The 22,006-nt window shown below is 45.6% G+C and overlaps 1 protein-coding gene across 1 annotated transcript; it reads left to right on the top strand.

The window, feature by feature from the left end:
- The first annotated feature begins 7,315 nt into the window (after window positions 1–7,315).
- LOC146348647 (tetraspanin-18-like) lies at window positions 7,316–21,641 on the top strand. The gene is made up of 8 exons (XM_084853680.1): window positions 7,316–7,360; window positions 7,695–7,801; window positions 12,071–12,262; window positions 12,619–12,696; window positions 16,013–16,111; window positions 18,607–18,786; window positions 20,092–20,175; window positions 21,147–21,641. The coding sequence occupies exons 2-8, from the start codon at window positions 7,745–7,747 to the stop codon at window positions 21,192–21,194; spliced, it is 738 nt and encodes a 245-aa protein (XP_084709806.1). The 5' UTR covers window positions 7,316–7,360; window positions 7,695–7,744; the 3' UTR covers window positions 21,195–21,641.
- The last annotated feature ends 365 nt before the right edge of the window (window positions 21,642–22,006 follow it).

The following is a 22,006-nucleotide window of genomic DNA, read 5'->3' as shown; positions in this document are numbered from 1 at the left end:
TAAAAGTGTGGTCTTATTTTTGAGGTAGAGACTTGGTATAAGTGGGATGGTGTATACATTTTAAAAAAGAAATTGGGATAATGTGCATAAATGTGGGGGGAGTATGAGGGATGATACTGAGGTACTTGTGAGTTTGAATTCTATTTTATATTTTTAGTCTGCCCGATAACCACTGTTCTCTAGTGGAAGGGTGGGGAACCTTTTTTCAGCCCCGGGGCCCACATGCCAACAGTAGACGGGGGCTGTACCCCAAATGGCCAGGGCCACCCCAGTGCTGACATGTGGCCTCAGCATGACTATTCATTCTCTCTCTCATATATATATATCTATGAGAGGCTTTTTGAGTCTGCTTTATTGTTGTTTATTCGGACAGTCGCTTCTGACTCTTTGTGACTTCATGGACCAGCCCATGCCAGAGCTTCCTGTTGGCCGTCACCACCCCCAGCTCCCCCAAGGTCGAGTCCGTCACCTCCAGAATATCATCCATCCATCTTGCCCTTGGTCGGCCTCTCTTCCTTTTGCCTTCCACTTTACCTAGCATCAGCATCTTCTCCAGGGTATCCTGTCTTCTCATGATGTGGCCAAAGTACTTCAGTTTTGCCTTTAAGATCATTCCCTCAAGTGAGCAGTCTGGCTTTATTTCCTGGAGTATGGACTGGTTTGATCTTCTTGCAGTCCAAGGCACTCTCAGAATTTTCCTCCAGCACCACAGTTCAAAAGCATCTATCTTCCTTCACTCAGCCTTCCTTATGGTCCAGCTCTCACAGCCATAGGTTACTACAGGGAATACCATTGCTTTAACTATGCGGACCTTTGTTGTCAGTGCGATGTCTCTGCTCTTCACTATTTTATCAAGATTTGTCATTGCTGTCCTCCCAAGAAGTAAACGTCTTCTGATTTCCTGGCTGCAGTCAGCGTCTGCAGTAATCTTTGTGCCTAGAAAGACAAAGTCTGTCACTGCCTCCACGTTTTCTCCCTCTATTTGCCAGTTATCAATCAAGCTGATGGCCATAATCTTGGGTTTTTTGAGGTTTAACTGCAACCCAGCTTTTGCACTTTCTTCTTTCACCTTCATCATAGGGTTCCTCAGCTCCTCCTCACTTTCAGCCATCAAAGTGGTATCATCTGCATATCTGAGATTGTTAATGTTTCTTCCAGCGATTTTAACTCCAGCCTTGGCTTCATCAAGCCCAGCATATCGCATGATGTGTTCTGCGTACAGGTTGAATAGGTAGGGTGAGAGTATACAACCCTGCCGTGCTCCTTTCCCAATCTTAAACCAGTCCATTGTTCCGTGGTCTGTTCTTACCGTTGCTACTTGGTCGTTATACAGATTCCTCAGGAGGCGGACAAGATGATGTGGTATCCCCATACCACCAAGAACTTGCGACAATTTGTTATGATCCACACAGTCAAAGGCTTTAGAATAGTCCATAAAACAGAAATAGATGTTTTCTGAAACTCCCTGGCTTTCTCCATTATCCAGCGGATATTGGCAATTTGGTCTCTAGTTCCTCTGCCTTTTCGAAACCCAGCTTGTACATCTGGCATTTCTCGTTCCATGAATTGCTGGAGTGTACCTTGCAAGATCTTGAGCATTACCTTACTGGCATGTGAAATAAGTGCCACCGTTCGATAGTTTGAACATTCTTTGGTGCTTCCCTTTTTTTGTATGGGGATATAAGTTGATTTTTTCCAATCTGTTGGCCATTCTTGTGTTTTCCAAATTTGCTGGCATATGGCATGCATCACCTTGACAGCATCATCTTGCAAGATTTTAAACAGTTCAGCTGGGATACCGTCATCTCCTGCTACCTTGTTATTAGCAGTGCTTCTAATCTTCTGCTTTATAATTTAGTATTTTATTTTATACTTGATACATAGCTTTAGGTTGCAATCCTGTACCTATGTACTTAGGAGTAAGTCCCCATTGAACTCAGTGGTGCTTACTTTTTAGTAGACATGTATAGGATTGCACTGTTAGTTTTAAAGCATGGCAGCCCATTGCAAGCTCTCTAGAAGGCTAAAAATAAAGACAGAGAAATCTCCCCCATACCTATTAAGGTTGTTTGGGGCTTCCACAGGAGGAGTTAGGGATGTACGAAAGTCACTTACCTTTCCGCGGATTATGTTCATGGTGGGGGGGAGGTGTTCCGTCCCTCCCCCCCTCCGGAATTCTCGATGGGGGGGGAGGCGATCCATTTCTCCCCCCCCCCCCCCGGAATCCTCGACGGCTGGCTGTGCTCCACGGCAGCTCTGCGGAGCAGCTGGCCAGGCCCAGGCCAGAGCCGTCCGCAACCGGATTTCTGGCCGCAAAGGGCTCTGGGTAAAAGCAAACAAAAAAACCTGCGTATGCCATTTGGGTTCCTTATTTTTCGCCGTCTTAGTCTACGTAAATATTTACGTAGACTATTACGGCGAAAATAAAGGGGAACGCAAATAGCATAGCGGGCGCTATTTGCATCTCTTTTTGATTCACCGTTTTAGCCTACATAAATATTTACGTAGACTAAGACGGCGAATCAAAAAGGGATGCAAATAGCGCCCGCTACGCTATTTGCGTTCACCTTTATTTTCGCTGTAATAGTCTACATAAATATTTACGTAGACTAAGACGGCGAATCAAAAAGGGACGCAAATAGCGCCCACTACGCTATTTGCGTTCACCTTTATTTTCGCCGTAATAGTCTCTGTAAATATTTACGTAGACTAAGATGGTGAAAAATAAGGAACGCAAATGGCAGCCATAGCCGCCGCCATTTGCGTACACGGTTTTTTTTTTAACCCAGCCGTGATAGGCTACGTAAATCTTTACGTAGCCTATCACGTCTCTGTAAAAAAAAAAACAACAACGACAAGACTGGAAATGGTGGCGGCAGCCGGTCAGAAGACCAGCCGCTGCCGGAGCCGCCGCCGCCCGGAACATCCGCCCCAGGTAAGTCTTGTCCCGGGAGGGATCCGCGGGGGGCGGGGGAGTGGCAGGCCGTTCCGCCACTAATTTCGGGGGGCCGAATGCACTGGCATTCAGCCTCTCCGAGATCCGTGGCAGAATTCTCTGACATCCCTAGGAGGAGTTTAGAATGGATTATGCTTGTGTCATTAATCCAATGGTAGTGAATAGAATATAAATGGAATAGTTGCCAAACATCAGTGAAGTACAGAAGATAAAGCTGATTGGTGCAGTCTAAGTGCATTGTTTTGTACAAGTGTTTCTAATGATCCAGAGCTAAAAATGTTGATTGTTTTTGTTTCTTATATTTATAACATTTTGTTATATATAGAACAGTACCGCAGTTCAGAAAAGGTAGCATGAAGTCCAATAGGTCACTGGTGTGGTTAATGAGCTGTGTCAAAGAAGCTATTAGAGAAAAGAAGGATTTCCTTCAGAAAATGCCCAAATGAGAACAAAAGGGAACACAAAGTTGCACAAAAGAAATGCAAGTAGACAAAACGAGATGCAAAAAGAAAATATTTTGAGGAGAATACTGCTGATAACATAAAGACCAGCAATAAAGAATTTAAATATATCAGAAGCAGAAAACCGGCTAGGATTGCAAATGGACCATTGAATGACAATGAAGTTAAAGGAGGTAAGGAGATTGTACAGAAACTGAATAAATCCTTTTCATCTGGCTTCACTGCAGAAGATGTGGGGCAGATACCTGAGCCTGAACTGATGTTTTCAGGAGGGGAGTTTAGAAACTGAGGGAAATAGTTGTGACAAGAGCTGAAACAGTTCTCAACCTTATTGACAAATAGAAAGCTAACAAATCACCGGGCCCGGATGGTATCCATCCTAGCGTTTATAAAGAAATTGGTATTCTTGTAACAAAAACATGTAGCACGTCTGTAAAATCAATGCCAGAACTCTGGAGAATGGCCAGTGTAACACAAAATTTAAAAAAGAGATCTGGGAAATTACAGGGTGGCTATCTCAATGTCTGTTCCAGATAGATTGGTGGAAAGCGTTATTAAAGATAAAGTTATCAGGCATATAGAAGGACAAGCCCGTTGAAAAAAGGACCAATGTGGCTTTTGCAAAGGTACGTCCTGCCTAACTAACCTTTTAGAATTCTTTGACGCTGAGAATAACCATGTACACAGAGGTCTTCCAGTAGATGTTGTTTACTTGGACTTCATGGAGGAATGTAAACAGTGGGGTCCTACAAAGATCTTTACTGGGACTGATGCTTTTTAACTTCATACATTTTCTGGAATTAGGGGTGAGCAGTGAGGTAGCCATGTTTGTTGTCAACCCAGTGTTGTGAAAAAGGCAGATTCTCTTTTGGGCATAATTAGGAAAGGAATCAAAAGTAAAATTGCTAATATCATACTGCCCTTGTGCAAATCTATTGTGTGACCACACTTGGAATAGTGTGTACCTTTCTGATCACCACATCTCAAAAAGGATATAGTAGAGTTAGAAAAGATGCAGAAGAAGACAACCAATATCTTAGGAAAAAAAGTGGGACAAAGGCAAAAGGGGGAGAGCCAAAACTCCAAAACACCAACATAGTTTAGCTTAAAGGTCTTACTGCCAGTAGCTAAGCCTTAGAAGCAGCATTTCTACCTTATAGAATTGGTAAAAATGGCAGTAAAGCTGGAAAACGAAGTGACCAGTGGTTGAGAGAAAGGGAGTGGGGCCAGGTGAAGAGGGCAGGGACTTCTGGGGAACCCCGGAGGGATGGATTTGGCCCCCAGGCCTGGGGTTCTGTAAGAAAGTGGATAGGGAGATATTTCCCCCCTTCATAATATTAGAAATTGGGGCTGTCCCACAAAACTGAATGGTGGGAAATTCAGGACAGATCAAATGAAGTACGCACCCAGTGCGTAGCTAAACTATGGAAATTGTACCTCAAGTTGTGATGGCCATTAATTTAGGTGTCTTTAGAAGGTAATTAGATAAATTTTTGGAGGGTTTGGCTATCAACGGCAGCTAGTTATGATTGCTATATACCACCTCTAGTATTGGAGGTGGTATTCCTCTATATACCAGTTATAGGGGAACGTGAGTGGGAGGGTGCTGTTGCACTCATGTCCCCTTTGTGGCCTTCCCACAGACAGCTGGTTGGCCGCTGTGTGAACAGAATGCTGGACTAGATGGACCCTTGGACTGATGCCGCATCTTCTTGTGTTGTTAGTATTATTTATGTCTTAAAAATACTTTTACTGGACATGAATAATAACTTAATTGTTCACGCAATAAATAGAAAATAACTTGGAAGATATAATTGTTCACCTGAACCAAATGCCGTGCTATAACTCTCTTTGAATGGTTAGGGTTATGTAAACTGGCATATCTTCACAGCAGGAACCTCCATTTTCATTGTGGTGTGGAATCCAGTGAATCTATGGCCCTTCAGTATTTTTTTTTTTTTGCCCAATTCTGGAACCTTGTTGTTTGAGAGACTTGTTGCACCTTAAAAGACTAACCAGTTTCATTGGGGTGTATGCTTTTATTAAGCAGAGCCCACTTCATCAAATGAGGACGGCACGGAAGATCATGCTTCATGCTTCTAATGAAGTGGGTCCTAGTCTATGGAAGTTCAGGCCACAATAAAGGTGTTAGACTCTAAGGTGCAACAGGTCTCTATTTTGCTGCTCAGTTACACGATAAAGTGAGCTCCCTACACTACTGCTGTGGCAGAAGCAGGAAGGTCGCCCTGGATGGGGTTGGGGCCAGGTGAGCGTGCATAGCTCTGAGCAGCTGTTGTCAGGGGGACTGGAATCTTGGGGAAAAGGAGGGTGACAGTTAGACTGTGGAACACACGGACAGAGGTGTGAAGCTGGTAAAGGGCAAGGGAGTGGTTCAGGGATCCTTGAGAGTGGATTTATTGAGGCAGCTCTGGTCTGAAGTCAGAAGTTGGCAGCAGGCACGTCTCCTCCCGCGTGCACCTGCTCAGACCCTCAGGTCATCTTCAGAGGCCCTCCTCTGGGTGTCCCCACCAAAGGAGGTGAAAACAGGGGCTCTCGTATGTGGGTGGGTAGATTTTGATTGAAAAAACACCCTGAAGGTGTTAAATTACCTCTCCTTCCCCAGTGCTGCTTCACCTAGGGAGGTGGTGGGCTCTCCCACACTGGAGGCATTCAAGAGAGGCTGGACAGCCGCCTGTCAGGGATGCTCTGACTTGGATTCCTGCATTGAGTACGGCGTTGGATTCGATGGCCTTGTAGGCCCCTTCCAACCCTACTATTCTATAATTCTATGCCACTAGCTTCACAGACCTCCACCTGCATTCCCTAACACAGACACTAAAACAAGCACATCTAGTTAGAGCTTTTAAATGCTGCAGTAGAAGTGATCTGCACTGCACCCCCTGAATATTTTACAGTCTTCCTCTTCAATCTCTTTTCTGGATCAGTTAAATAAGACAGTGTCAAAAAAGGCTGGTTGTGAAAATATACCATTCATCTGCATTGTTTGCTTTCTGACACCTCCAGTCTATGATGAAGGAACTTAAAAAAGAAATCCCATGACCATGTGTTTTTCTTTACATACTCTGATGAAGAGTTATGTCTTAAATTATCCCAATCAACACACACTTATGGAGAGGTCTGAAAAATTCTGTGACTTGATATTTTGTTTATTGATAGTTTGGTTGCTGGAAGATACCGATTGCATGAGTACTGCTCCACAGGAGAAGCGCTTGTTTGATGCACCCATGTGGTTCAGGCTGACTTTAACCATGTCAGTGCAAACATACACATCTGGCTTTATTGCTGTGGTTAAAATTGTTTTACCACGAGGAACTGAGACACAACATTTTGAAATACGAATTAGGCCCCATAGTGTTCTGAGACATGACTGTGTGCACAGAGGCCAAGCTGAGTAAGATACCAGGGCCAAAGTGACGAGACAGATGAGTGAATGGATTTTAAAAAGTAAATAGCAGGTGTTGGGGTGAGTGATCCAGACTGGGACCCTGGTGTGTAAGGTAGAGAGACCTTGCCTCTGTTGTAGTCCCAATCCAGATTAAGTGCCCCATGACTGCTCTTTGCAATGTCAATGGGAGAAAAGCTTCTGTTTGTGCCTGTGAAGCTTTCCTTCCAATGCAAGAGCAGGTCAGGGCTCCTGATCTGGATCAGGACCACAATGAAAGGCTAAAAGCCTCCCCACCCCTCACAGCAGCATCTCAATCTAGACCACCCTCCTCATGGGGGGAGGGGACTGGAATAGATTTATCGTGGAGTAGGACTGTCTTTCCCAACCTGGTGTGCTTCAAATGTTTTGGCCTACAACTCCCAGAATTCCTGACCTCGGGCCATACTGACTGGGGCTGATGGGAGTTGAAGCTCAAAGCATCTGCAGGGCCCCACGCTGGGGAAGGCTGGAACAGGTTACGGCTGACTAACTAAAACAGTGAGCAAAAGCACTGCACACCTTAGCATTTTGCTGCAGGCCCCACTTCCGCATTGCTCATTGTGTGAATGGCTTCTTGACTAGTTTGGCCTTCAGGCCAGGTGTTGTCTTTGCAGAATGCCTCAGGAAGAAAGCAAAGTTAAATTTTCATGTCACTGACACCATGAATCTGGCCCAAAGCCTAGGCTTCATGCCATTTATACATTGCTGAAATGGTTCTTCCCAGTAACAAAGCCTTTCATCAGCAGGTCCAGGGAAGAATAAAGTATGGAAAGTGAGGCAATGCAGGGCAAAGGAAGGACGTCATGCTGATATCACTTTCCTTTCTCTTCAGGGGCTGTCGGATGTTTCTGCAGCTGCCTCCCTGATTAAGTCAGCCTCGAGATGGGAATCGTATCCCTTATAAAGTACCTGATGTTTTTGTTCAACGTGCTGGTGTTTGTGAGTATTTGGGAGCGTTGTGCACAGAGAAAATTATTGGCCTCAGAACCTGCCTCGTTGGCATGGACAAGGGCCGCCTCACTCGAGAGCCTCGGACTTATGTCATGCTTCGTCTCAGATCAAGGCAGAGGGGCACCTCGCATCATTTTCTGAAGCCTCAGATGTCTTCCCCATTGTCTGTAACTTTCTTGTGGGGGTGGGAGCAGAATTCAATGAAATCTATAGCACAATACCCCTTCGGAGGGGATGGAATTCCCAAGTCGTACAAATAAGGGCAGGTTTTGTGTGTCAGGCACATTTAAAGGTTGTGCGTGTGTTTTAAACAGAAAGCATTGATGCTCTTCTCTGGTTTTTGAGGGCAATTTACATGAGCATGACATACTATGTAGAGGGGTGCCTAGGTATGTTCCCTGCTAATTTTTAGAAGAACAAGTATAGAGGTTCTGAATTAAAAAAACCTGCAGTGGAAGCTTTTAAACGCTGATTTGTTTTCTGCTCAATTTGTACTAAAGTCACAGAAAGTGGAAAGCTGATTACGGTGGCAATGGATGTGAGCATGAGTCATGTCTATTCCAAGCAAGCACCTCGCCCTGCCAGACTCTCTCAGTCCTGGCACAAGCAGGGGGCTGGCAGAGAAAGGGCGATGCATGCACCTTCCCCAGGCTGCACTGTCACGTGATCGGCAGGACCGAGGAAGCTGCACATCTCTAGCAGGCACAGCCCACAGGCCTGTGCTAAGGCACCATACTGGAGCAGAGCACTCCGTCCGAAGTCAGAGACACTGCACTGAAAGCGCAGCAGGCGGGCAGAGGCAGTGATGGCAGCAGGAAGATCAGCACTGAGAGTGAACACTAGATGCCCGCGAGCCCTAGGCCTGGATTTGGCACACCCCGCATGACCATCGCCGAGCCCCACTACACCATCATGGCATGAGGCAGAGAAATGGAGAATCATAGAATGATAGAATCCTAGAATAGTAGGGTTGGAAGGGGCCTACAGGGCCATCGAGTCCAACCCCCTACTCAATACAGGAATCCAAGTCAGAGCATCCCTGACAGAAGGGTGTCCAGCCTCATCTTGAACGCCTCCAGTGTGGGAGAGCCCACCACCTCCCTAGGGAATTGGTTCCATTGTCGTATTGCTCTAATAGTCAGGAAGTTTTTCCTGATGTTCAGCCAGAATCTGGCTTCCTGTCACTTGAGCCCATTATTCCATGTCCTGCACTCTGGGATAATCAAGAAGAGATCCTGGCCTTCCTCTCTGTGACAACCTTTCAAGTACTTGAAGAGTGCTATCATATCTCCCCTCAGCCTTCTCTTCTCAAGGCTAAACATGCCCAGTTCTTTCAGTCTCTCCTCATAGGGCTTTGTTTCCAGTCCCCTGATCATCTTTGTTGCCCTCCTTTGAACCCTCTCCAGTTTGTCTGCATCCTTCTTCAAGTGTGGTGCCCAGAACTGGACACAGTACTCCAGATGAGGTCTAACCAGTGCTGAGTAGAGGGGAACTAGTACTTCCCGGGATTTGGAAGCTATGCTTCTATTAATGCAGCCCAAAATAGCATTTGCCTTTTTTGCAGCCACATCACATTGTTGGCTCATATTCAGCTTGTGATCGACAACAATTCCAAGATCCTTCTCGCTTGTAGTGTTGTTGAGCCACATATCCCCCACCTTGTAACTGTACATTTGGTTTCTTTTTCCTAGGGGCAGAACTTGGCATTTATCCCCATTAAATGTCATTCTATTGTTTTCTGCCCAGCGCTTCAGTCTATCAAGATCACTTTGAATTTTGTTTCTGTCTTCAAACTATTAACTATCCCGCCCAATTGTGTGTCATTTGCAAATTTGATCAGCATTCCCTGCACCTCCTCATCCAAGTCATTAATAAAAATGTTGAAGAGCACTGGGCCCAGGACTGAGCCCTGTGGTACCCCACTCATTACCTCTCCCCAGTTTGAGAAGATCCCATTGATAAGCACTCTTTGAATCCGATTCTGTAGCCAACTGTGGATCCACCTGAGAGATGTTTCATCTAGCCCACTTTGAGCTAGTTTGCTCATCAGGATATCATGGGGCACTTTGTCGAAAGCTTTGCTGAAGTCGAGGTATATGATGTCTACAGCATTCCCATGGTCCACAAGGGAGGTTACTTGATCAAAAAATGAATCAGATTTGTCTGGCAGGATTTGTTCTTGACATATCCATGTTGGCTTTGAGTAATCACTGCATTGTTTTCAAGGTGCTTGCAGATGGATTGCTTTATCATCTGCTCCAGAATTTTCCCAGGGATTGATGTCAGACTGACTGGTCTGTAGTTCCCAGGTTCCTCTTTTTTACCCTTTTTGAATATAGGGACATTAGCCCTTCTCCAGTCATCTGGCACTTCACCCGTCCTCCATGATTTCTCAAAGAGAATAGACAGAGGTTCTGAAAGTTCTTCTGTCAGTTCCTTTATTACTCTAGGATGCAGTTCATCTGGCCCTGGAGATTTGAACTCATTCAAAGTAAGTAGGTGTTCCTTGACCATATGCGTATCGATCTCAAGCTGCAATCCTGCCCCTTCAGCCTGTACTTCGCCTTTGCCAGGGGGCTCATAGACCCTCTTTCTGGAGAAGACTGAGCCAAAGTAGGAACTGAGCACCTCTGCCTTTTCTTTGTCATCTGTTATTTTGCCATCCTTATTTAATAGCTGAACCACCATTTCTTTCCTCTGCCTTTTACTATGCACATAGCTGAAGAAAGCCTTTTTGTTGCTTTTAGCATCCCTCGCTAACCTCAGCTCGTTCTCAGCTTTAGCCTTCCTGACGCCATCCCTGCAATTCTGTGCTACCTGTCTGTACTCTTCCTTTGTAGCTTGGCCTTCCTTCCACTTCCTATATGTGTCCTTTTTTGTTCTCAGGTCACCTCTAGAAAGAAACAGCAGCAGCCCACTTAGACACCTTTGCCTGGCACAGTTGCCCAAACGAGGCATTGTGCTGGAAGAGCACATGTTTTGTATCATAGATAGTTCTAGAACCAGCCGTGCTGCTGCTTACATGAAGTTGTTTGTCTTTCTTCTCAGTAGAACAGGTCTGGTGCACTTGATCCATTCTAAACTTGTTCTGAAAAGCATCAGTGCCATCAAGTCATGGGCAGTAGCTGTCCTAATCCACCCGCTGACTGCAGTCTTCGGGCACCTGCAAAGGAACTTCCTGTGTTCTTCGATTGGCACTTTAGCACTAAACCAGTCGTGTATCCTTGGGTAATGAAATTCTGTACTTATCAGTGAATTTCTGTTCTTCTCAAGTAAAGGACGTCCAGGGCCAAGAGGATGTGAGGATCCACTTAGCTATGTGTCTGTCTCACCCTGGAAGGATGATTTCCTGAGGGAGCGATTGTCACTTGAAGGAGAGGTTAATGCCTTAGGGAAAATACCATCCTTACTGTGTGAGGCCTATGAAATTAAAGCGGTACTCATAAGAACAACTGGCACCAAGGACAGGATTAGCTGGCCTCTTTTGTTTGAGAAAAAAAGACATTCGCTGGTAAGTAGAGAATTGCCATTTATCTCCCTGAGTGGAGGAGGCCAGCTAGCTTGGGATGTTGTAAAGTAGTGAATCCCATGGGGAGACGCAGGACTCCCCTGACAAAGAGGAGGCAAAAGTGTTAATTTTATAGGGCCTTCCTGATGAAGGTGTGTACTGGTGCCTGGGTGGTTGTCCTGCAGATCTCCTCAAAGGGGCCCTTTCCCAGAAGGTGGCCAAGGCCACTGCTCCCCTTACCAAGTCAGCTACTATTGGGCAGGGCTGGCCCAAGAAATGTTGCTGCCTGAGGCAAAGGACAAGATGGTGCCCCTTCCCATTCCACAAACAGAAGCCAACTGGACTGGATTGGCACTTGTATTTTAGTTCAGTATGGTGGGACAACATCCTCCACAGAACCTGAGAGGAGTAGCCCAGCTTAGAGGACGCAGGCCAGGCACCAATGCCACACATGGATCTCTCCTACAGTATCTCACTGGTTTTCCCTGCCCCTCAGCATCTGCTGCCTGATGACTGCCTCAGTCAGCCTTATGGTAGGGCCAGCACTGCCCTTGGGGACTGGGTTACTGTGAAAGTGGGGTCTCGATTGAGGACCAGCATTGTCCTTCTGGGACATGCATAATTCCTTTCCAAAGGAGAGGCCTCCTTTTAGCTGAAGTGAGAGCAACTAGATTTAGGATTTTAAGACTAAGGACCTTAGGGGGACGGTTTAAACCCGGTAGTTACCTTCACTGTGTGTTATTTTTCAGCTTGGGGGCATCAGCCTCCTCTGTGTGAGCATCATGCAGATCATGGACCCAGATGGAATTCAGTTCATTATCTACAATCATTACCTGGAAGCAGGGTCTTATGTCTTCGTCTTTGTGGGTGTAGTGCTCACATTCCTGGGCTTCTTGGGCTGCTATGGAGCCATCACTGAGAACCAAAGCATGTTGTGTCTTGTAAGTGAAGGGGAAACGAAAGGTGAATATTAAGTTCAGTGGGGGTTGGGAGGGATTGCTAGGGCTGGGACCAGCAACACTGTTCCAGTGTGACATACTGGGCAGTGTGCTGGGTGCAATGGCTGTGGATTGTGCAACACTAGGAGTTGCAGGAGGTGTGGATTATGGGTGAATGTGTTTGCCAGCCTCAGAATCAATAATATGTGGGCAGTGCATTTTTGGGTCAAAGGATACGGGTAACCTTTGAGAGTCGCCTTTTGGGTTGACTTGTAGGTGATTCCATGACTAGGTCTAGCATCACAGACTAGGGAGGGACCAGTTTCATTCTTGTACTTCTTGCTGTTTTCGTCCCCTAGTTCCTGTTTTTGCTGCTGATGTTGCTCATTGTGAAAGTTGCAGTTGCTGGACTCATCCATTTCCAGGGGATAGAAAAGGTAACAGCTGAGTTTGGGATGAGGGAGATAGGCAGTGGATGTAGCTGTTTTCTCTATTAATCCTCAGATCTTCTCATCTTTGTTGCTTCCTTTGCTGCCCCCCAGTCACAAAAACAGTCTTTCTACAACCCTCAGGACTGCCTTTTCCTCTCCATGGAAGTGTTTTCCCGTATTAGCACAGCAGAAGCGGCAAGACTATCGTGGCTAAACTTCACCTTGCTATGCAGCATCCAGGGACGGGTGTTCGCAGTGCGAAGCTATGCCCAGCATTATATGCATCCAGTGGTGCAGTGGTAAATGTGAAGTGCAGGCGCTCATCAGTGCCATAGCTGCCTTAAATGCCATTTTTTGATAGAAAGGTGAGGTATGAATCAAATAAAAAAAAATCATGACAGTCCCCATAGTCACACCTCCAAGGTGAGTCCAAAAATGGAGGCACCTGTGTTGACCTATATTTGTGTGTGCGCGCAAAGAGCATAATACCCAGTTTATTTGGATCAGCATAATTCCCATTTTATTTGGGCAGCCATAGAATAGCGAGCTGTCAACAGGCAGTGCACTGGTTAGCATGTTGGGCTTTGGCTGGAGAAACCGAGATTGCATGGGAAAGGGAAAGGGAAAGAGAGGGACACCACCTGGGGACTCCACCCAAACAGCGTAGGACCACAGGGACAGCCCTTCTATGAGGCTGGGCTAATCTCCTGTCTCAGGTGGCAGAACAGGAGGGGCAGCAGATTGCACACTTCCCCCTCCCCCGCTGCCGCCTCCCTGGAGCGAGGCAGCAATACCGTGGGTATTCCAGAGAGCCCCACCAGCCCTGCTGTTGCCGCAGTGGAGAAATGGCTGGTGGGGCTCTTCAGAGCAGCCGCCTGCCCTCTGGCTTGCTCTCGGGGGGTCCTCAGAGCAAAACAGAAGATGGGTGGCCACTGTGGAGGAGCTGCTCAGTTTCAGGACCTCCTCAGAGCAAGCCAGAGGGTGGGCGACAGCCGTGATTAGCCATGGGGGCGACAGGGCAGCTTCGGAGGAGGTGCAGTGGCACGTGTTCTCTTGCCTAAGACCACCAGCTCAAAATCTGCCAGGAGGTTCTTTTAATCTCAAAGTCAACCTACCGGTTCTAGCAGTTTTATCTCCACCAGGAACAGGCCTCTTGTAAAACGAATGGGTCTTGATTGCCCACTCAAGCCCAAGCTGCCCCAGAATACCTTGCATCACAACAGGGATAGCTATATTGTTGCTGGGGAAATCCATTTCCTCCAGCTACTGTGAAGACTGTAGCAAAGTTCAGAGGGACAGGGAAATATGAGTTGGGCAGCAGATGATATCAGCATCCCTGCTAATCAAAAAGTCCAGGTGTTTCGATCCTCAGAGCTGTAGCTCCACTACACCACTGGGCGTTGCACTTGTTAGGAGGATCAAGGGTGTAGCGTGACAATTTTTACTGGGTGGGCAGAGACAAAAATGGTGGGCGGGGGGGGGGTTGGGGCAACAGTCACTATAAAAGAGGTTTCTGAAGGAAAACGTTTTCATAGGTAATGACAAAAATAAAGCCCACTTTTATGCATTTTAATTAGGAACTACAACTTGTGAAGTTTACAAAAAAGCAAATAATTTAAAATACAATATTTTCCACATGCAAAATAGTAGTGTAAACTAAATAACAGTGACTAGGAAGTAAATGTATATTGTGCACATCATCCTACCATAATGATCTGAAGTGTTAATGAAATCTAATGTGCTGTGATTGCTCTGCAAACGTGTGGAGGAACTGTTCACTTGGAATTCCTTCAAACAGTTTACTTTCAAAGCCAAGATTACGAAGTTTGCACTTCTCTGATGAAGCATTGAATGCCTGTATGGTGTCAGCACCTGTGTCAAAGTTGTGAATTAATTTTCACACACAGGTAGGGATGTGCCAAAGGTGAGTCCTGCAGCATACAAAGTGTGCATGCATGGAAGGTCTTCCTTGTACAGGTACAATGTTTTACTAAGCTCATGAAGTGTTGGGCTTTCCAGGATTCTGCCATATCCTTGTACTTCCTCAGTAGATACGTTTGAAGTTCCTTGATTTGTGGAGTGCATCTGGAAAGTTCACACAGTTGTGTAAGCTTGCTTGGGTCAATACAGTTATCTGTGTCTATATTCTTTAGAGTTTGTACGGCAGCTGAAATGTGCATATTCCTTTCACAAAATTGAGCTGCCATTTCACCTTTCACTGTATCAATTGCACTGAAATATATTCTCTTAAAAGTCTCATCATCTGCGGAACGGTTCTTGTTCACATCCTGGACAACGTTGGCTTTGTGCATCAGCATATTTTGTTGGCAAGAGCTAGATTTCCAAACCCTCTTTGGCATTGGTCTTATTTCATTTGCATGCTCTGATGGGTCTCCTTCATCTATAGTCTTCAGTCTTGCTTCTTCAAGAATGCTTTGAAAACTGCCACCATCTTGCAGTGATGTAATTTGAAAGCTTGAAAGGTTATATTTTCCAACTTTTTAAAACTAATTTAGGAAGAAATGCCCCCCAGACACGCACACACAATATTCCAGCTCCCCATTGCCTGGTTAGTAAGGTTCTCATTAGGCTTCCTGGGCCTTGGAGCGCCAGCTCACTTACCTCTCTGCTTCTTCTCAGGTCCTGCCCTGGACTAGGCTAAGCTGCTGCACAGTGTAGGCCCAAGAGCCTCGGCTCACCCAGCGGATGCACTAATAACACCCACCACCTACAGAGGCTGGCTGAGTATGATGGGGAGGGGGAGATGCTCTGTAGTGCATAACAGTACTGTCCTTCCCACCTTTCCTTCCTCCAGTTGCAAACTTCCATCCATCAGGATTTGTGTTCACTTTACACCTGTTCATCTGAATGGACTAAATTAATTCCAATTTTATCTTTTCATTTCCTGCTGTCTTTCTGTAGTAATGTTCCAGTTTGTTCTTCTGCCCCAAATTTGGGTGCATGGATTAATCTTATTTCTCTGAACATACATATTCCTACTTCATTTTACAGTTACTTAGATGTGATTCTCGTTGTACTGTGTTGTAACTAAAGACCATCTCATACCGATAAGACACCAAATATTTCCTGTGTTTGCATTCCCTTGGTACATTTGCCCTGCCACCTCTGTTTGGATGCCTAAACTGTAAAAGCCCTATTGAAGCCTTAAGTTACTGCAATGCTAGAAATGTGGGGACTGAAATAAATTTTCATGGGGGGGGGGTAGAATTATCATTGAGGGGGAAATGCCCTCACCCACACCCACCCCCCGTCGCTACACCCCTGAGGAGGATAGAATAATTCTGCACTGTTTTCTCTTCAGATCCATGAAGAATATCTCAGGAATTACCTGTGGCAGAATTACCAAGGAGACAACGGCTCTGATGTATTTTCCAGAAGTTGGAACACCTTCATGATCACGGTACAGTTCATCAAGGAGGTGCTGTATTCAGCACACTGTACAACGGATGCATCCACAGCCATCATTTAGTAGGAGTAGCAGTGACGGTGGAATGCAATGGGGGGATATTGTCACTGATCCCAAAAGAGATGTTGAGAATGATGCACCATTGATTCCTTCTGAGGGAGGCTGGGGTTAGCCTTGACAGTCAGACCCTAACAGGCTCTGTGCACAAGAAGCAGAATTTTCTGGTGGCTGAAATTCAGTAGAAAGGAGTTATGTAACACGTAAGAACAATGGAAGAGCCATGGTGGATCAGACCAAAACCTTATTTAGCCCAGGCTTCTGTTCACACAGTGGCCAACCAGATGCCTGTGGAAAGCCTACAAGTAGGACACGAGTGCAGTAGCACCCTCCTGCTTGTGCATGAGCGACCGCCCATAGGGCCCCAGATGCCAGTCATGACATCATTCTTTGCGCAGGCGCAGCTGTGCCTGTCCCATCTATCTCTCAGTTTGCAGCCACATGGGCAAGGCTCAGGTCAGGACAGAAGGTCAGTAAATTAACACAGCGGGGGCAGGAGATGCCCTTGAGTTTAACTGGCGCCATGGGAGCACCTCATAAGGCCAAGAGATAGTAGCAGGCAGCAGCATGACCAGCTCCTCCCCGCAGAAGTAGCTCTACGGAGAGTGGCAGCAGCACCTTGCGCTGCGCACGCCTGTCCCGTACGTCTCAACTCTTCAGTTCCCTGCAACACGCACAGATGAGACCTGGAAGGGGCAGTGAGGCCGAGCCCGGCTGTGCTGCGCCCTGTTAGACCCTCGGTTTGGTAATTTGTGGGAGTGCCTGTTCTCTGATGCTTTTTCAAAATGTGCAACCACACACAAAATGTACAATACAAGGAAAAACATATAATTCCAAAAGAACATTGCTGTAGTTCAACATTCAAGCCATGCAAAAGTTGTACTGTTAGCTGATATTAAAAGTGGCTGATAATAATGTGAAAAGTAACGTGAGTAGTGCAAGAACCTCTAGAACCCTGTTACCTGATCAAGCATACGCATTTCTCCTTCCCCTGGTAAAGACACTCGCCACAGATTCCACTGATGTTTTGGACTTCAACTCCAATCAGCCCCAGCCAGCATGGCCAATGGTCTGGAATGCTGGACACTGTAGTCCAATATATCTGGAGGGCACCAGGTTGGGGAAGACTGTTCTAGAGACAGTTCACCAGTGTTTCCAAGAGGAAGTAAATCATTCTAGGAGGAGTCATGTGAAGTTGTCAATGTTATGATAAGGGCAATGATGCTGTAAAATATACGCTATAATATTCCTAAGACTGCTGAACTGTGTTTGTGCATTTGGGTTTTTCCCCTCCTCTATGTGTGTGTTTTTTATCCCAAACTCCAAATAAAGTTTTGTTGGTGTTCATGATGCTTATTGAATATAGCATTCTTCTGCATTAGTGCTGTTCAGTTCCCAGGATCTTCTGTTACTCTGTGTAGTCTTCTAAATGTCGTGGAATGTGACACTAAAGCAAAAAAGAGCACACACAAGGGAAGTGTGCAGGTATACCAAAGCAGTGCACGCTGTGTGTGTGAATTCTAACCACAAACTGCTGTGCAGCTTCCCCCCAGCCCCCAAAAATTCCTGTGGGCGCCCATGAACAACTGGTTTACAGAGGCATACTACCTCTGATAGTGGAGGTAATATATAGCCTTCATTACTGGTAGCCATTGATATCCTCCATGAATTTGGCTAATCCCCTATTAAATCTTGTGGTAGTGAATTCCATAGTTTAACTATGTGCTGTGTGAAGAAGTCCTTCCTTTTATTTGTCCTGAATCTGTTATGATCCTGGGTTCTAATATTGAGAGACAGGGAGAAAGATGTCTCCCTATTCACTTACTGTATACCATGCATAATTTTGTTCCCCTCTATAATAACTCCTCTTACTCACATTTTCTGTAAGTTAAACAGTCCCAGACGTTGTAACCTTTCCTCATAAGGAGGCTGCTCCAGCCTCTTGATCATTTTAGTTTTCTGCACATTTTCCAACACCTGTTTGAGGGGTGGTGACCAGAACTTTACACAATATTCAAAGTGCAGTTGAACCATAGGTTTGTACATGGGAAAAGTCTGTTCCATTTTTGGCATCGTTCCAGCAGTTACTATTTTTCCCTTCATAGATCTGATATAATTTTGGAAGGTTAAATGCCATTGCATTGCCACTTTTATACTGTTCTCTCTCAACGTTGAGCTCACAGTAAAGTTTACTGGAAGTTCTTATAATCTGGCCCTCTTGTGAATACAGAATCATGTCAGTTTTTAATCACATAATAAATACATAAATCCCAGGCATTGTAGACGGAGAGAGAAGTTGGAATGTATGGCTGCAGTGATTCTTAGAAACCCAGATACCAAAATGCACACAGAGAGAACCTAGCCTCAGTTCCTTTGATTAAATAACCGGTTGAGAACTAGTTTTTGATTGTATTATTTACATTCTCTTTTAGTTTGAATGTTGTGGCATTTTGGGGCCTGATGATTTTGAGAGTTGCTTCTCTTTCCTGCAAAACCAACCAAATGACCAGTGGCCTCATGCCTGCTGCACTCGGGAGACTGCTGAAAAGAAGGCTGATATTCTGAACTTGAAGCTCTGTAAAAATGGAGATCCTAAGTATCTCAATAGGCAGGTAAAGGTATTTGCCTCCCTCCTTCTATACAAACCCCTTCATGTTTACACTTACTGGGCAGAACAATCAGAAGTCAAACAGGACATTAATTGACATAACTAGATCTCTTGCCAGAAGATCCCAGCAGAGGCCAGTCAGTGGGGGTGTTCAGGAGATCAGGAGGAGAAACAACGCAGCATTAGTTGTTTCTCCTGCCCCTGCGCATGCTGGTCACATGACCAGGATTACCCTAATTACCTGTGCTGTGTTGCGAGTTGCCATGTCGTCCGAATGCTGTGCGGGCGTAGTGACTTTTCAGCCACCGTACAGCCCCTACTGCAAGCCATAGGTTGTAGAGTAGATGAAAAGTCACTACGCTCACGCCACACACCAGGTTCACGACATGGCAACCTGCGACATGGTATAGGTAATTCGGGTAATCCTGGTCATGTGATTAGGATAATCCCAGTTGCACGGTAGCTGAGGAAACAATCAATTGTTTCCCCTGCTGATTGTCTGAATCTGGTCAATGTATATGCTAATGTTTAAATTTACCATTTGTCCCTGCCTTCTGTGACACCTGAATGACTAACAAATTTAGTCTGTTTAGGGACTGGAGACAACTTGCATGAAGTTTTGGTTGCAATACTGCCGCCTCCTTAGTGCACAACAATGTGCACTAAGTGCACAACAATGTGCACTAATACTGCACAACAATGTGCCATGTTGCCTACGTGGGGCTTTGCTTTTCTTCTGAAGAAACAATTGGGGCATGGAGAAAAAAACATCTTTCAGAGCAGGAGTGGATGGAAAAGGTTCCTCAAAACCAGTTCCAATGGAAAGGTTTCCTGTAGTTGGTTGTTCTAGTGTGAGAAGTAGAATGTTGCTTTTGGGCATGTGAAGGTTTGCAGTGTAATGCATGCCAGACATGGGCTTCAGATAGATAAAGGGTTGTCCAAGCAGGTCTTGCTTATATGCTATCCATATTTCACTGTGGGCATTAATCTCTGCTATATAGACATGTGTAGGTCTGCCATGAATCAATTGCTGCACTCATCACTGTATGGTGGTTGTCTGCTGTGAACACTGAATGTCACTACCAAGCTGTTGGACATCTTTGTCCAGCATGTTTGCATGACTAGAACAACAGTATTTTTCTTTTAGTCCAGGGTGTAGTATAGGCAAGACCTTCTGAAAGCCATTGGCTGAAGAGAGTCCCATACAGCATTGCTGGTCCCTTCAACAGAAGTAAATACCGTGCAAGTTTAATGGGGTTGTCACTACCCTTGGAGCAATTTCCATTAGGATTTCTTTTATTCACTCTAGGGATGTTTTGCTGCAATTGTGAGGATAGTTGAGAAATATGTCATCAGTATTGAGGCCGCTTGTTTGGGAGTAATAAGCGTTGAGGTAAGGCAGTCATGAGTCAATATCAGGAGGGAGCCTAATACTTCCCTCCTGGAAGTAGGTAACTCTCTGTCCCCTATTCGTTGTGCACCGTGGATAATGCGTACCATAGTTTCATGTGCCCAGTGGTGTTTCATTTGCTGTAAGCCATCTTGCAACAGTTCTCCCTAAAAGATGGCGTATACATTAATTATATAAATAAATCGTGCTTTTGGCAAAACGTCTAGGCTGTTCCAGGTTTCCCTGCCGCTCAGAAGCCACTTCCCATTGCTATATCAGAACCATGTGAGACGGAACAATGATGTGGGGAAGCAGCATGTAATTGGCTCCACTCAACATACACAGGACTGGAGTGGCGTAGTAAGAAGCCAGGGAGAAGCAGCACCCACGTGTGTGTGCTAAAGTATGCATTTGGCTGAAGTCAAAGCATTAAAGAGGGGAAGGCATCCTCTTTTCCAGACTGGTCTCATTGTTTGCTCCTTATCTCCTTGCCCACCTTAAGACAACATGAAAGCCAGACACTTCTCTTTGAGAGTGGCTACAGGTTGGATCCAGGATCTAGCTTCCGCGAGAGGAAGGGCTCTGCTCACCGAAGGTCCCTCCACCTGAATTTTGGGGATAACCTGGTCCCCCCTCCAGCACAACAGCTCATCCCATTAAGCAGGGTCTCCTGATGCCCTGTGTAGCATTTTCGGGGGGCTGGACAGACTGCCATGGGAAGGAGGGGACAGGGAAGTCCACTTCTGTCAGTGCAGTTGATCCAGTATCCATCAGTGCAATTGATCCAGTGCAATTGATCCATATCTGGATCCAACCATTGTGTTGCTGCCTCCCAAATGGATGCCATGATCTAGCCTAAATGGAAGCCTCCAAGTCGGGGCCAGGGGGAGAGGGAGGGGAAACTAAGCTGCTTGCCTCCAGAAGGGTCTGATGTTGAAGCTGGTCTAATGTGCCTGTGTTGCTTTTTGTTTCAGGTAGCAATCATATTGTTTACATGTTGCTTCTGCTGCCAGATTTACTGAGTCAGCTGGCTGGCCCTGGAGAAAATGGATAATATCAGAAACGGATAAACTCTGGCTACAGCATCTCATTTAATCAAACCAGGAACATTGGCCTCCCGCTTAAACGCAACCTCCATGTATGGACCCAGTTGGGGAAGATTCATGAATCTCTTGAAGGAAAGAGAGTTAGATGCTTGTAACTCAACCACCCTCACAAGCCTTTAAGGGCAACTCGACCTGCTTTGGTTCTTGAAATGAAGATAACTGGTTCTGATTTTATGCAATCTATGTCACAACTTGTGCACAGTTCAATGGCCAATGCCCTGAACTGGGCCCATCTAGGAAAGAAACAAGGCCCAGAACACTTGCAATTGATCCAGGTGTGGATCTAGTTGAGCTAACATGTTACTCAGACCCTATCTTGGCTGAGTATTGAGAGAATAATAAATTAATGTTGGTGCTTAATCCAGAATGGTTGCCATCACTTTACCATGTATTTATAAACAGGTGGGCAGAAATGCCTGATTAACATAATCAGGAATAGAACCAATACAGGGGGTTGGATCTAGGCTAAATTGAGTTTAGGTCCCATTTACATAAATCAGACAAGTTAGTCATAAGCAACTATTGATTTCAATGGGAACAAAGTTCAACTATATCTGCAGGTGGACCCAATCCAAGGGACACTCACCTCTTTTTCTTTTACTAGAAGTACTTTCTAACAACAACGTTCATCTTCCTGAAATATGTAGCAGGAACAAGATACTGTCAAGCAAGCACCACCAGCTTACATTTAGGCCGAATGAGGGGGCTGCCTTAGATGGTGGATGTGA

Source organism: Heloderma suspectum, chromosome 4 (genome assembly GCF_057233095.1).
Source record: "Heloderma suspectum isolate Gila_16-S chromosome 4, 16-S_ref, whole genome shotgun sequence".
Lineage (NCBI taxonomy): Eukaryota > Metazoa > Chordata > Lepidosauria > Squamata > Helodermatidae > Heloderma > Heloderma suspectum.
Note: the sequence above shows the minus strand (reverse complement) of the source record. Positions and strands in the feature narration are given on the sequence as shown.

Bases quoted from the DNA above. Each gene is read 5' to 3' on its own strand.
- LOC146348647 (XM_084853680.1), top strand. From the start codon at position 7,745: ATGGGAATCGTATCCCTTATAAAGTACCTGATGTTTTTGTTCAACGTG. The intron at 16,112-18,606 runs GTACAGTTCATC...ATTCTCTTTTAG, and splicing joins GGAACACCTTCATGATCACG to TTTGAATGTTGTGGCATTTT. The intron at 20,176-21,146 runs GTAAGGCAGTCA...TTTTTGTTTCAG, and splicing joins TGGGAGTAATAAGCGTTGAG to GTAGCAATCATATTGTTTAC.